Genomic DNA, 15,054 nt, shown 5'->3' on the forward strand with positions numbered 1-15,054 from the left:
CTACCAAAGTGGACAACTTCACACTTGCTAACATTAAATTCCATTTGCCAGTTCCTGGCCCATTCGCCCATCACACTCCTAAATTCAGCACTAATGATTGTAGACAATGGGGAGGAAAGCAGTGGATTCTCATCGTCTGATTTGCTCTTGCAGCCAGAGCATTGAATGCTTCCAAGGTGGCTGGATATTCTGGACTCCAGTGAGGTTGGCCCCACGGTTGCCCTCTCTGATGATCTGTTTGTGTCAAGTGTCCAGTAAATTCAATAACTATAAGCATGTCAGGTTTTCATGGGAAATACTATCTGACCAGATTGCTCAACGTGTCCAACTCACCATCCCATTAGGAATGGCCACATGTTCTCCCATCATCACAATGGGGAACGTCCCTCTGCACAATCCCCCTCCCCCTCTCCTCCCACACACCATTCTGGAAATGGGAAATAACATGGTAAAATTTCTGGAATCACTCAGTGATTCAATTCTGTTCCTCAATGAATGGATTTCAGAGTTAGAATAAAGGGATACTTCAGCATACTCTTCAACTCCTCTCTGAACTTAGTCTGGGTCACAGCATAAATGCAAGTGTTGGTGCAGCAACTCAAGAGTTGCAGCATGAAACCCAATTCAAGCATCAAAGGATGGAGAAAAACGGATTTATATCCCAAACCTGACATTCGGTACCATATAAAATAAAACATTAACAGTGCCCATAAGATGATGAAATTGCCTGAGATAACAAAGAGTAGAATTATGGATTTCCTGCGACTCTCCATCTCTGGGTCTCTGGAACTGTCTTCACTGCTGTGAGTCCGTAGTCTCTTGCGAACGCTGCTGCTCACTATAATGTGTCTGACAGTGAATCCATTGAGGAACAGAATCAGGACAAATGGGACTGCTGGATTTAGAATGTGATGGAGGAACTCGATTGGTCCCCAAATTTGAGATACCTGAACATAGAATGACATTTCACAAAACCAAGTACTGATCCTCAACCTATACTGAGGCAGGAACATAAAATACCAGAAAATATTCTTTAAGCAGCTCAGCACAGTCACCGTTCCCAGGACCACAGTTGCCGTTTTCTCACTGCAGTATTTACTTTTCAGCTTCTGGCAGCAAATGGCAACAAATCGATCAAAGGTGAAAGTGACGGTGAAATAGACAGAACAGTCAGTAACTGCATAGAGCAGGACGGCGTGGATATTACAGATGGGGATGGATCGCCAGAAATAATACTGGTCATCAAAAGTAATTGAAATGTGTCTCAATATCAAGTCAACGATAATGACCAGTAGATCAGCTGCTGCCATGGCAACCAGGTAGTGAGTGACAGATTTGGAGAGACCGCACTTTCCCCGGGAGAGGATCATAATCGTCACTAAGTTAACTGTGAGGAGAGGAAAATCAAACATCAGGCTGGAAGTAAAGGTAGCAGTTTCATTGAGGTTTAACTGAGATCCTCAATTGTGTTCCTCTCCCACTGATTTATTCCATGAATGTACTTGAAAGAACAACTGAAAGAACAAATCTGTAATAAGGTGGAATATGGGAGTGCTTAAATGGCACATGTGATGTTATTGAAATTGTTCAACTAAATGTTGATTATCACCCACCCCTGCTTCCTATTCCTCCCGAACTGAAACACAATTACATTTCTTTTGAAATGATTACATTGCGAGGGCGTCAAAGTTGCACAGCGGTGAGAACTGCTGCCTCAGAGGGCCAGGAACACGGGTTCAACTCCTGGCATGGGTCACTGTCTGCATGGGTTTCGTCTGGGTGCCCTGCTTTCCTGCCTCATTCCAAAGATGTGCAGGTTAGGTGGATAGGCCATGCTAAATTGACCCGAGTTTCGGGGGGATCAGCAGGCTAAATACGTGGAGTCATGGGAATAGTGTGGGATTGTTGACAGTGCAGGCTCAATGGGCTGAATGTCCTCCTTCTGTACTGTAGGGATTCTGAGTCTAAACACCCCGAGTGATGATGTTTCAGGTGCCAGAATCTCTGGCCAGAAGCCAATACTATTGACCATCTGATACTGTTTAACCCCATCATTTTCCACAAGCTACAACAACAACTTGCTGTCCCAGATGCAGTGAGAGTCCAAAGTGAAAAAAAATCACAGAATCCCTACAGTACAGAAGGAGGCCATTCAGCCCATTGAGTCTGCACCAACCACAATCCCACCTAGGACCTATTCCTGTAACACTTCACACTTACCCTGATGATCCCCCTGACATTAAGGGGCAATTCAGCATGGCCAATCAACCTAGCCTGCACATCTTTGGACTGTTGGAGGAAATTTTAGCCCCCAGAAGATACTCTCAGTGCCACCCAAGTGATGCAGAAATCTCTGCACCATGTTAATGACGTGGTTGGAAGGTCTGTCTCTTGAGCTGTGTATTTATCTCAATCAGAGGGAGAGATGCTAACACTTTGAAATGAGTTATTTGATGCAATTTTAATTGTAGTCCATACAGCATCTCCTCCACCCCTCACCCAGCTCCACCCCCACACGAAAGATCACCGCAGCTGCTGCACCCCTTGCTCTTCTCTCTCCCTCCTAATTTCACCTGGATCACTCCTGGGCAATAATTTCAGACAATGGAATAAAGCCAGAGCCCGGTGGAACTACATCGCTGGTTGCGACTGCTTGGATCTGCAGTGAAATCACAACACAGCGCCTCTCCAGTGAACTTAGCGTGGCCAAGCTCACCGTTTTGTGACATTGTCTTTTGTTCGCTTCTTCTCTCCAAGGAGAGCAGTCCCAACCTCTCCAGTCTATTTTCATAACTGAACATGCTCAACCCTGGAACCGTTCTTGTAACTCTCTTCTGCACCCTCTCTAATTTGTTCACATCCTTCCTGTAGTATGGTGCTCAGAATGTTACACAACATTCCAGCTGAGGTCTAACTGGTATCTTGTACAATAGCATCAGAAAATACTGGAGGATTGCAGCAGATCTGCAGAGTGAAACAGAGTTAATGTTTCACGTTGGATTGATCCTTTTACAAGATTGGCAGGATCAATAAAAGCACAAAAATGGAAGACTAAATGACATAAACAGTTAAAGAAGTGACAGCTGGTTAGAGAGACTTACGAGGGATGCCAACAATAGCCAGGATAGGATAGTAAAAGTGCTGAATAATCTTCAGTCCATATTGGATCCGATTTTGCAATGTGTTCCATTGCGAATCCACAGACATCATATAAAGCCAATAGGATAGATCCCTGCTCATTGATGTAACATTCCAATCCATTGTTTTCAGACTCTGATCCATTGTTGGAATATTCCAATTGAGTCTCCTCGGATTTTGATCTCTCCCTGTCTCCGGAGCTGCGGATCCCTGTCACTGATGGCAGTGATACTCCTGCTGACACTCTGGATAATACATTGAGAGAATTCCCATATTAGTAGAAGCAGGCAATCCTCCAGTTAAGATCCACGGAGACATTAATTATAGTCACTGAACAAACAGAGCTCAGTTAACTCCTTCCATTGCAATATTTTCAACATCACAAAGTAAAGCATTAACCTGGCCTGGCTGGGACATAATAGGACTTCAAGAAGAAAAGATGGATGAAAGAAGTGGACTGGCTGACATTGTTTACGACTCCATGGCTGTAGAGGGCTGTAGGCCTGTAAGTGTCCCATCCAGAAGACAGGCCTGAAAATACATCGATCTAAGTCAGTCTAGCTACTTTATGGTTTAATTTTAAATATATTTAAATTTAAGAATGGTTGGACTAATAAAACAGCTGGAGTTAACCACATGATTGAGGTTTTTGAGCAGCTTGAAAATGAATGCAGGACAGTACTGGGGTGGCACGGTGGTTCGCACTGCTGCCTCACAGCACCAGGGACCTGGGCCTGATTACCAGCTTGGGTCACTGTCTGTGTGGAGTTTGCTCATTCTCCCTGTTTCTGCTTGGGTTTCCTCCAGGTGCTCCGGTTTCCTCCCACAGCCCAAAGACGTGCGGATTAGGTGGATTGGCCATGCTAAATCGCCCCTTCGTGTCAGGGGGACGAGCAGGGTAAATGCATGGAGTTACAGGGGTAGGGCGTGGGAGGGATTGTGGTCGGTGCAGACTCGATGGGCTGAATGGCCTCCTTCAGCACTGCAGGATTCTATGAATTTCTATGAGTACATCACAGCCCAGGACGATAACACTGTTTGCGTCTTACAAACATTTCAGCCAATCCAACATTATTGATTTGCAGATGGCACATCTGTACCAGCCAGCCATGGCAAAGACAGAGCTAGTTGTGACTCCATGGCAGGGATTCTCCCAAAAAATTCAAAGTTCCTAATATGTGGGAAAAGAGGAATAATTCCCGTTAGTTGTATTTAGCATGATTTCCAGAGTGATTTTCTAACGCACCATGTATCACAGAATGCCCTTACATGGTTCACACTGGAAAGAAGGGGGTGGGGCCCATCCCGCCCAAGAGGCCAGCAGTATAGCGCTGTGTGGGCCACAGCGCATGTGCCAATCTGTCAGCACAGAGATCGGTGCATTCACACTAGCTCTGCGTTGTTGGCCTCCAGATTGCTGGTCTATCGCGCAAACCCCCATTGCTGGCCTTCTGACCTCCCCACCTCTGAACGCTGGCCTCCCACACATCCCCAGGCCAGCCCCAATCTCCTCGACCCCTTACCTGGACAGCCCCAATCTCCTGAACACCCCTCCCCCAACACACTGCCCCACAAAGTACAGACCTCCATGACTGCCTCAACACCCCTCCCGCAACAAGCCCTGATCCCCCCCCACCACATTGGCCAACCCTGACCACTTCCTTCTTCCCTCCCTCTCTCAGTCATCCCAAGTGCAGAATGGCAGCGGGTCCCCCACACCCCCACCTATCACCCACCCTACGAAGAGGGCCACTTTCCAAGGGGGTACTCTCTTTCCCCTGACCTTCTGGAGGGGAAGCCTCAATGGCCTCTATTCCCTCCAGTGGGGTGGAGCTACCTGTTCCCCATTAGTGGGGAGCAGGCGTAAATCTCACTGGAGTGAAGCACTCCTGACATGGGGAAAGACACAAGCGGGCAGAGACTTCAGTCCCGGACCCCCTAATCAAATGCAGATGGGGTCACGGGCTAAAGGTGAGAGGGGCGAGGTATAACTCAGATATCAGAAGGACGTTTTTTACACAGAGGGTGGTGGGGGCCTGGAATGCACTGCCAAGTAGGATGGTGGAGGCAGACACGATGGCATCGTTTAAGTCTTATCTGGATAGTCACATGAGCAAAGTGGGAATGGAGGCATACAAACGAATGGTCTAGTTGGACCAATGAGCAGCACAGGCTTGCAGGGCCGAAGGGCCTGTTTCCTGTGCTGTACTGTTCTTTGTTCTTTTGTTGTTTGTTTGTGATTTCCATATTGTAGTTGGTTCTGTGCCAGTTTCCGATGTGGAGCTGATTACACTGGAATCTTAGTCTCGAGACTCACTGAGGCCGTGATGCCCAGCAAGAAGCCCGCAAAATAGCGGCTGCTGGTGTCTCCCAGCAGCGCGCCCAAACTTTGTCATAATGGTTCTGCCGATACCTGCTCAAAATACAACGAGTTTTAACAAGTGCTCTCATTAGCTGACTATCTTGACCTGAAACTGCCCGACAGCATCACCAAGACTTGAACTGTTTGAGTTTCATTTATGGAACAGCTTTAGAATTTTATCTTCAGTTGCTGTTTAGCCTTCAAACAGGACTCCAGTCCAGCAGACTCCCTTCAACATCCATCTCTCCCTAGGACACAAGAAGCATTTTCTGCACCTCCAGTGAACTCAACCTGCAACCAAGTCCCAGGGACCAGGACCGGGGATTCTGTCAGAAAACCACCTGAAAGAATCTTCTGTACTCTGGACTCGGGTGAAACTATAACTCCTTTAGCAAAAATGAGGAGATAGTTATGGAACTCAGGGAGAGGGACTCTGAGGCCCTCGAGAAAATTATCACAGGGAGTGGCAAGGCATTGAAGGTATTGGTGTGCTTAAAGGTGGACAGATTGCCAGGTCCAGATGAATTGTATCCAAGGCTATTGTGGGAGGCAAGGGAGGAAATAGCAGATGCTCTGACTAAAATTTTTAATTCCTCCCTGATCACCAAGGGGGCACAGTAAGTAGTCTCACAATACCAGGTTAAAGTCCAACAGGTTTTATTGTTAGCACAAGCTTTTAGAGTGTCACTTCTTCTTCAGGTGAGTACTGAAGGAGGAGTGACACTCCAAAAGCTTGTGCTACAAACTAAACCTGTTGGACTTTAACCTGATGTTGTGAGAGTTCTTACTATGCTTACGTCATTCCAACGCTGGCATCTCCACATCCAAGAGGACTGGAGAACAGCTACTGTAGTCCCACTATTTAAGAAAGTTGTAGAGACAAGACAGGGAACTACAGACGGTGAGTCTCATGTTGGGAAACTCCTGGAGATGATTCTGAAGGAGAGAATCTATCTTCTTTTGAAGAGGCATGGTTTGATCAGGGATGGTCAGCATGGTTTTGTCAGAGGGAGGTCATGCCTAACAAATTTGATTGAACTTCTTGAGCAGGTAACCAAGTATGTGGATGAGGGTAGTGCGGTTGATGTAGTTTACATGGAGTTCAGCAAAGCCTTTGACAAAATCCCACATGGGAGACTTATTATGAAGGCCAATGCACGTGGGATACAGGGTGACCTGACAAGATGGATTCATAATTGGCTTAGTGGTAGGAAACAAAGGGTGATGACAGACAGTTGTTTTAGTGACTTGAGGCCAGTGGCGTATCACAGAGATCTGTGCTGGCCCCCCTATTGTTCATCATTAATATAAACGACTTTGTGGAGGATAGGGTCAGTATGCCGATGATGCAAAGATTGGCCGAGTGGCTAACAGTGATATTGAGGTTGAGGCCCACGTTGCCACCCGCTCGATAGTGGGGAGGTGCATGGGGCTCCTGAAAATGCAGTTCAGGTGTTTGGACCAACCTGTCGGGGCCCTACAATACAGCCCCCTGATTTCCTCCCACATTGTGGTGGTGCACTGTGCCCTTCACAACCTGGCGTAGCAGTGAAGAGACCTTTTGGAGGAGGAGGAGGAAGACGTGGAGGCTGACCAGCCAGGCATAGCTGGGGAGAAGGCCACCCAACAAGAGGGGGAGGAGGAGGAGGAGGACAATGCCAAGCAACACTACCGAGGTGCTGGAGGGCTGGCAGCAAGAATCAGGCATGTGAGGAAAGAGAGGGCGGCACGGTAGCACAGTGGTTAGCGCTGCTGCTTCACAGCACCAAGGACCCGGGTTCGATTCCCAGCTTGGGTCACTGTCTGTGTGGAGTTTGCACGTTCTCCTCATGTCTGCGTGGGTTTCCTCCCACAGTCCAAAGATGTGCGGGTTAGGTTGATTAGCCATGCTAAAAATTGCCCCTTAGTGTCCTGAGATGCATAGGTTAGAGGGATTAGTGGGTAAATGTATAGGGATAAGGAGGTAGGGCCTGGGTGGGATTGCGGTTGGTGCAGACTCAATGGGCCAAATGGCCTCCTTCTGCACTGTAGGGTTTCTATGATTCTATGAGGCCATACTCACCAGGCACTTTGCTCACTAGGGGCCTGTGTTTCTGCATGTGGGTTCCATTCCTTCTACTATCTCCTGCAACATTGCAAAACAAGGGTAGTGGGCTTCGGTACGCTGTGTCAGTGAGTTTCTTTGGCAGGCAGGAAGGTGAAGACGACTCACTAAGCACCATTGTGATGATGTCCTGGCGCAAATGAGTCTGAATCTAGCTGAGTTCCGCATGTACGCTGGCACCTGGGCCCATGTCTGTGTAGTGGGTAAGGGATCTGAAAACCCCCTACAGAGCCCTGGGGTGGATGGGGTGGGGGAGAGGAGGGAATGGTTCGTGGGTTCTGGGGAACCAATGCCTTTATTTTCTCAGTGACACAGCGTTGAGGAGCCTCCCCCAACTGACATCAACATGAAGCACCCCTCCGGAAACCATCGTGGTAACCCCATTCCTGTTCGAGGCAACTCTGAGACAAATTAGCTAGAGGTTGGTGGTGAAAAAAAATTTCTTGTTTACAATAGATGTGTCTAAATAAGTTTCAACATAAAAATTTGTGAACAGAAGAAGTTAGGGTGCTTAAAAATCTATCGAACGAGTGCAGCCCTCCACCTGTGTCTTCTTAATGGAACAACATCTTCCTAAACTTACATGACCTACCACTGCATCTTCGTGTATCCCCAGAATGGACTTTGGAGGTGGAGGGGGCCAGCTGCCTACTCACCCCGTGGCCTGTGATGCGCTTGGCCAGTGTCCTCAGGAGGGCTTGGATCTTAAGAGTCCTGGCTGGATTCCAAGTGTCTGAGACATATCCATGACACCTTCTTTATCCTGCTGCCCCTGAGATGCCCCAGTGTCAGGAAGTGAGGAGTCAGAAGGTGTGACCACAGCTACAGTCTCCTGGCCGGAAGGCCCGGGCATGAACTCGAGCCCTTCCTCTTCCTTGGGGTTCTTGTGGGTCCCCTGGCTCACTCCATGTGACGATAGTGCTTCTGCAGTGAGCTCCAGAAGCTCTGGCATTACCCGATCCTGCCAATCCTGGATGACCACCTGTGTCCTCTCCATGGTGGCCGAGCCCTCGGCGATGGTCACCTGAGTCGGGGGCCACCTATCAACGGCATGGGCAAGTGCCGCCTGAGTCTGGGCCAAGCTCTGCTGTCCCTCAGCCATGACCCTCTGTGACTGCGTTCTCAAGGGCTGCTGCCATAGCCCGCTGTGTCTCAGCGCTGTCGCGCTAGGTCTACTGCAAGCTCTCGAGACTCTCAGCCATGGGCCGCAGATTCTCAATAAGCTTGTTGAAGTCCTCAGATGTGGGCCCTCTGTGACTCAGCCATTGCTTGTAACTTGCCATCATGGTGAGGATCCCCTGCCCCAGGCTTTCCACCATGGGCACTACCCTTACAGTTTTTGGTCTGGGAACCATGCAAGACAGGCTGGTCCACCTGAAAGCTTTGAGATTCCTCCCAGCAGCCTTGCAGTGGGTCCAATGTGGCCGTCAGCCCTTCCTGCATTCCCTGAATCTGTTGCTGCATCTCCAACAGCTGAGGAAGAAGTGATGCCAGAGGCCTAGCACATAGCCTGGGGCCATCTGAGTCCTCGCCTCCGGCAGGCCCCCGCGTGCCAGAGGCCCCAGACATTCCCTCCTCCACCTAATGTATATTAGCAGATATGTCGTGCTCGCCAGAGATTGACCCAGGTCCCTCACCACTAACTGGAGCCACCGATGTGAGAATACCTGGGATGGTGAGTTGGGAGGTGGAAGCTGATGCCAAAAAGGTGCCACCCTCGGAGGTCCCTTCACCCACTTCCTCTGAAGAGTCTTTAGAGCTGTCAGTCTCAGGATGGGCGGGAACTGCAGCGGGGGCCTCGATTCCAGATGGTCCTGCTGCTTCCAGATCTGCTCTTGCAACACAGGACACAAGGTTAAGCGCAAAGGACACAAAGGAATCTGGGGTGCCAGAAAGTTACTTGACATTTCTCCATCGAACATAGAACAAAGTACAAAGAAAATTCCGGCACAGGAACAGGCCCTTCGGCCCTCTGAGTTTGCAGCGACCATGCTGCTCATCTGAATTGGAACCCCCTACCCTTCCTGGGACCATATCCTTCTATTCCCATCCATTCATGCACTTGCCTCTTAAAAGTTCACTATTGTTCCTGCTTCCACGACCTCCCCCGGCAGAGAGTTCCAGATACCCCACCACACTCTGTGTAAGTAAACATGCTTTGTACATCTTGTTTAAATTTTGCCCCTCGTACCTTAAACCTATGACTCCTAGTAATTGACTCAAATTGAGTGGAGGATTGACAGATGCTCACTTCTTGATCCAGCCCGACCACGCTGTGGCTGATAGCTCAGATGTCATCCTCTCTGGCCGGCTCCAGGCCCACTGCTCAAAGAGGGTGAGGACCCTGAGGTCAGGGTCACCAGGCCCTGTCTGTTCCCTCTCCCGACAGCTATGGAGTTCTGTCTCCTGTGGGGACAGAAGGAGCCGTGAAAAAAATGTTGGCACGATTCCTGAAAGTGTCAGGGTGTGGCCCTCAGAAGGCAAGCCCAGTGATACTCTTGGGGAGGAGGAAGATGGTGCTTGGTGTCAGGGGCTGGAAGCATGCAAGGTGGGAGGATCTGGCTGCTTTGGGGGCGAAGATGGTAGATGGGGGTTAAGCGCTTCCCCTTCTGCCTGGATGAGGTCATTGATCTTGCAACGCTGCTTTGCTGTTCTGGGGGCCAGTGCCACGGCACTGACCGAGGTGGCTATTGCCTCCCAGGCAGCCACCTCCCCTGGGTCTGCGTCCTGCCGAGGGGAAAAGGGTTTCCCTCTGCAACATCCAGTAACCTGCTGAGGTCGTGCTTACTGAATCTGGGCACTGGCTACTTTTCTACTTCTTCCTGCACTTCTTGTCCATCCTTGGGGTTTTAATGGAGCTGCCTCTCATTAGGGCAGGTCAAGCGCAGACAGTTGAGAGAGGATTCCAGCAAGTTAAATGCAGTTTGCTTGTTAGCATTGAGGGGAAGGCAAGTGCACACTTGCAGGGGTGCTGATGGAGGTGGGGGAGCGGTGTGGTGGTTGTGGGGGATGGATCTGTGCTTCTGTGATGATTGGGCGCAGGAGAGAGAAAGGGAGGTGTCAGATAGCCATCGGAGTCAGGGGGAGATGGGGGCCACGTGTAGGTGGGTGCTGGGTGGGGGAAAGAGTGGCGGGAGGGAGGGGGTGGGGAGTGCTGCCATTGTGCCTGCAATCGGTGGTGGGGGGGAATGCGTGATCTGTCTGGGCAGCGGGGTGGTGGGGGGTTAAGGGGGTCAGTAATGTGGGGGGCAATCTCTGTGGGGCCCAGGGGGAGGCATTATCCGGCCCGGGAGGGATGTGGGAGAGGAACAGCATTATTTCATTTTGCGCGTGTGCAGTTGGAGGCTCCGATCGGAGCTACAGGGTTTTGGGTGAGTTAAGCCCCACCCACAGACTTCTGCAGCGAGAATCAGACTCGCTCAAAATTTTGCAGGCAGAGTATGTAGGGGCGGCCTAAAAACACGCCGAAAGATGGATCTGAAACTCTCGCAGTTTCAAGTCCACACAGCACTCAAGACATAAAATGGTACAATACTGCCCTATAGCACGGTTCTGTAAATGAATGTTTATCTTTTTTAATATTAACAAGCAGCTGGGAAATTTACAAAGAGAATATTAATATGATCAATTAAGAATTGTTGAAAGGCTTTTTAAACTTTCCTGCTCTTTTACTGTTGAGTTTGTTATGTTTTATACAGACAGTCCATCAAGAACTGCATACTAATACTTATTTGTATATGGCATACACTATGCTGAAACTGCTCATATATCTAAATGTTGGATGTGCTCCCAGATTCCTTTACACCCAGTAGCTTTATCATGGGCAGATTTAATTGTGTGGGATCAGCTTACTCAGTCTTTTTGGGATCATGAGGAATAGCAGTAGGTTTTCCTGGGGCTTGTGATAGAGTAGACTTTTATACAAATTGATCCTGTGCAGGTGGGCCAGGTGACATGAACAGGTATTCACCTATTTTTAATACATCCAGTCCCACATCCAGCCTCACTTTAAATGAAGCAGAACGGAAACTGCAAGATATATTGTGTATTCAGAATAGAAGAGGCGCTGGAAGAGATTGGGGCATGAACAAGTGTCAACATTCGGTCGATATAACCAACCAAATTGGTCTGGATCCACCCAATCGTAATCAATCTTGCATTATTTGATATTGCTTCAGGGGAAGCACACTTACCTAACACTCAATGGCACTTATTGAAGATCAGTAATGAGATGGTTGCCATGCAGGCAGTTGTGCGACAAAACATGTGGGCATTTGAGTTCATATTGGCAGCTAAGGGTGGAAGATGTGCTTTAATTGGAACAAAATGTTGCACATACTTACCAGACACTTCAGAGAACATAATTAATTTGGCTGCGCACATTCAGAAGGACTTCGAGAAACTTAAAGAACCAACATCTTCTTTTCTGAGGAGCTGCAGAACTGACTGGATGAGATCACTTGGGACAAGTATAGTGCAAGGGATAGTATTTTACTCCATTTTCATTCCAATGATCATTATAATTGTGCAAGGGTTCAAATATTGCTGTTCTTTGGCAACAAAGTCAATGATGAGGACAGCAGCAGTGGCATCGATCCAAGAGGACAAGGAGATGTCCCTATGACTAAGTGCTCCGCTGGTTTATAAGAATATGTATTGCCAGACAGCTATTTGATGGCCTATGTGAGACGATATTACGTTTTCTTTATGATTTTTAAGTATTAGTGGGATTATGATTTCTACACAATTACATACATTCAATATGTTATTGGTGATGACACCCAGGTTAAGAAGGAAGAAATATCTACTTCAATGCAAGGAGCATCCGGAATAAGGTAGGTGAACTTGGAGCATGGATTGGTACTTGGGACTACAGTGTTAGGGCCATTACAGAGACATGGTTAGAACAGGGACAGGAATGGTTGTTGGAAGTTCTGGGGTATAGGATTTCTGTAAGAGTAGGGAAGGTGGTAAAAGAGGTGGAAGAGTAGCATTGTTAATCCAGGATAGTTTAACGGCTGCTGAAAGGCAGTTTGAAGAGGATCTGCCTACTGAGGTAATATGGGCTGAAGTTAGAAAAGGATTGGTCATGTTGTTAGGAGTTTTCTATAGGCTCCCAAATAGTAACAGAGATGCGGAGGAGGAACTTGCAAAGCAGATTATGGATAAGGTGTGGAGGTCACAAGGTAGTTATCATGGGTGACTTTAACTTTCCAAATATTGATTGGAACCTTTATAGGTTGAATAGTTCAGATGGGGCAGTTTTTGTACAGTGTGTGCAGGAGGGTTTCCTGACACAATATGTGAATAGGCTGACAAGAGGTGGGGCCACATTGGATTTGGTACTGGGTAATGAACTGGGCCAAGTGTTAGATTTGTTTGCGGGAGAGTACATTGGAGATAGTGACCACAATTTGGTGTTTTTCAATATTGCAATGGAGAGGGATAGGGCCATACGGCAGGTCAAGGTTTATAATTGAGGGAGGGGTCATTCTGATGCGATTAGGCAAGAATTAGGGATCATGATATGGGAACAGAAACTGTCAGGGAAAGGCACAAATGAAAAGTGGAGCTTGTTCAAGGAACAAATACTGCATGCCCTTGATAGGTATGTCCCAGTCAGGCAGGGAGGAAATGGCCGAGTGAGGGAACCATGGTTCACAAAAGAGGTTGAATTTCTCGTCAGGAGGGAAAAAGAAGCGTATATAAGGATGAAAAACAAGGTTCAGTTGGGTTGCTTGAGGGTTACAAGGTAGCAAGGTATGAGCTAAAAAGAGGCCTTAGGAGAGCAAGGAGAGGGCATGAGATGTCCTTGATGGGTCAGATACTCTTATGTGAGAAATAAAAGAATGACCAGGGTGAGGTTAGGGCTGGTCAAGGATAGTAGTGGGAACTTGTGCATGGAGTCAGAAGAGATAGGAGAGGTGATGAATGAATACTTTTCTGCAGTGTTTACCAAGGAGGGAGGCCATGTTTTTAAGGATGAGAGTGTGATACAGGCTGATAGGCTAGAAGAGGTAGATGTTCTGAAAGAAGATGTATTAGCAATTTTGAAAAACCTGAGGGTCGATAAGTCCCCTGGGCCAGATGGGATATACCTTAGGATTCTTTGGGAGGCAAAAGATGAGATTGCAGAGCATTTGGCTTTGATCTTTGGGTCCTCACCGTTCACGTAGATAGTGCCAGAGGACTGGAGAGTGGCGAATGTTGTTCCTGTCTTCAAGAAAGGAAATAGGAATGACCCTGGTAATTATAGGCCGGTTAGTCTTACCTTGGTGGTTGGTAAGTTAGTGGAAAAGGTCCTGAGGGATAGGATTTATGACCATTTGGAAAGATGCAGCTTAATCCGGGATTGTCAGCATGGATTTGTGAATGGTAAGTCTTGCGTGACAAATTTGATTGAATTTTTTGAGGAGGTAACGAAGTGTACAGATGAAGGTAGAGCAATTGATATCGTATACATGGAATTTAGAAAGGCATTTGATAAGGTTGCCCATGGTAGACTCATGAAGAAAGTAAGGAGGTGTGGGATAAAGGGAAATTTGGCTGATTGGATAACTAACTGTCTGTTTCACAGAAGACAGAGGGTGATGGACGGAAAATTTTCAGACTGGAGACCAGTTACCAGCGGTGTATCACAGGGATCAGTGCTGGGTCCTCTGCTATTTGTGATTTTTATCAATGACTTGGAAGAGGGGGCTGAAGGATGGGTCAGTAAATTTGCTGATAACACCAAGATTGGTGGAGTAGTGGATAAGGTGGAGGGCTGTTGTAGACTGCAAAGAGAATTGATAGGATGCAGAGCTGGGCAGAAAAGTGGCAGATGGAGTTATTATTATAGTGTGTTAGCGTTCATTAACGGGGATTTGAGTTTAAGAGCCGTGGGGTTATGCTGCAAATATACAGGACTTTGGTGAGACCACATTTGGAATATTGTGTGCAGATCTGGTCACCTCAGTATAAGAAGGATGTGGAAGCTTTGGAGAGAGTGGAGAGGAGATTTACCAGGATGTTGCCTGGTTTGGAGGATAGGTCTCATGAGGAAAGGTTGAGGGAAATGTGGCTTTTTTCTTTTGGGGCGGAGGAGGATGAGAAGCGACTTAATAGAGGTTCATAAGATGATGATAAATGGAGTGGACGTGCAGAGACTATTTCCTCGGGTGGATATAGCTGTTACCAGGGGCATAACTATAAGGTTCGTGGTGGGAAATATAGAAGGGATGTCCGAGGTAAGTTCTTTACTGAAAGAGTGGTTGGGGTGTGGAATGGACTGCCTGCTGTGATAGTGGAGTCGGACACTTCAGGAACTTTCAAGTGGTTATTGGATAGGCACATGGAACACTCCAGAATGATAGGAAGTGGGATAGCTTGATCTTGGACAAAGCTGGGCACAACATCAAGGGCCTGTACTGTGCTGTACTGTTCTATGATCTATGTTTGATGAAATCAA

At 47.7% G+C, this 15,054-nt stretch overlaps 1 protein-coding gene across 1 annotated transcript; it reads right to left on the reverse strand.

Moving 5' to 3' along the window:
- Positions 1 to 488: 488 nt before the first annotated feature.
- On the reverse strand, positions 489 to 3,207 carry LOC145338061 (putative G-protein coupled receptor 139). The gene is made up of 2 exons (XM_080182845.1): positions 3,102 to 3,207; positions 489 to 1,387 (listed from the first exon to the last, which is right to left on the reverse strand). The coding sequence occupies exons 1-2, from the start codon at positions 3,205 to 3,207 to the stop codon at positions 489 to 491; spliced, it is 1,005 nt and encodes a 334-aa protein (XP_080038971.1).
- Between the last annotated feature and the right edge of the window lie 11,847 nt (positions 3,208 to 15,054).

This window comes from Carcharhinus amblyrhynchos, unplaced genomic scaffold, assembly GCF_965287045.1.
Source record: "Carcharhinus amblyrhynchos unplaced genomic scaffold, sCarAmb.v2.hapA scaffold_92, whole genome shotgun sequence".
Taxonomy (NCBI): Eukaryota; Metazoa; Chordata; class Chondrichthyes; order Carcharhiniformes; family Carcharhinidae; genus Carcharhinus; species Carcharhinus amblyrhynchos.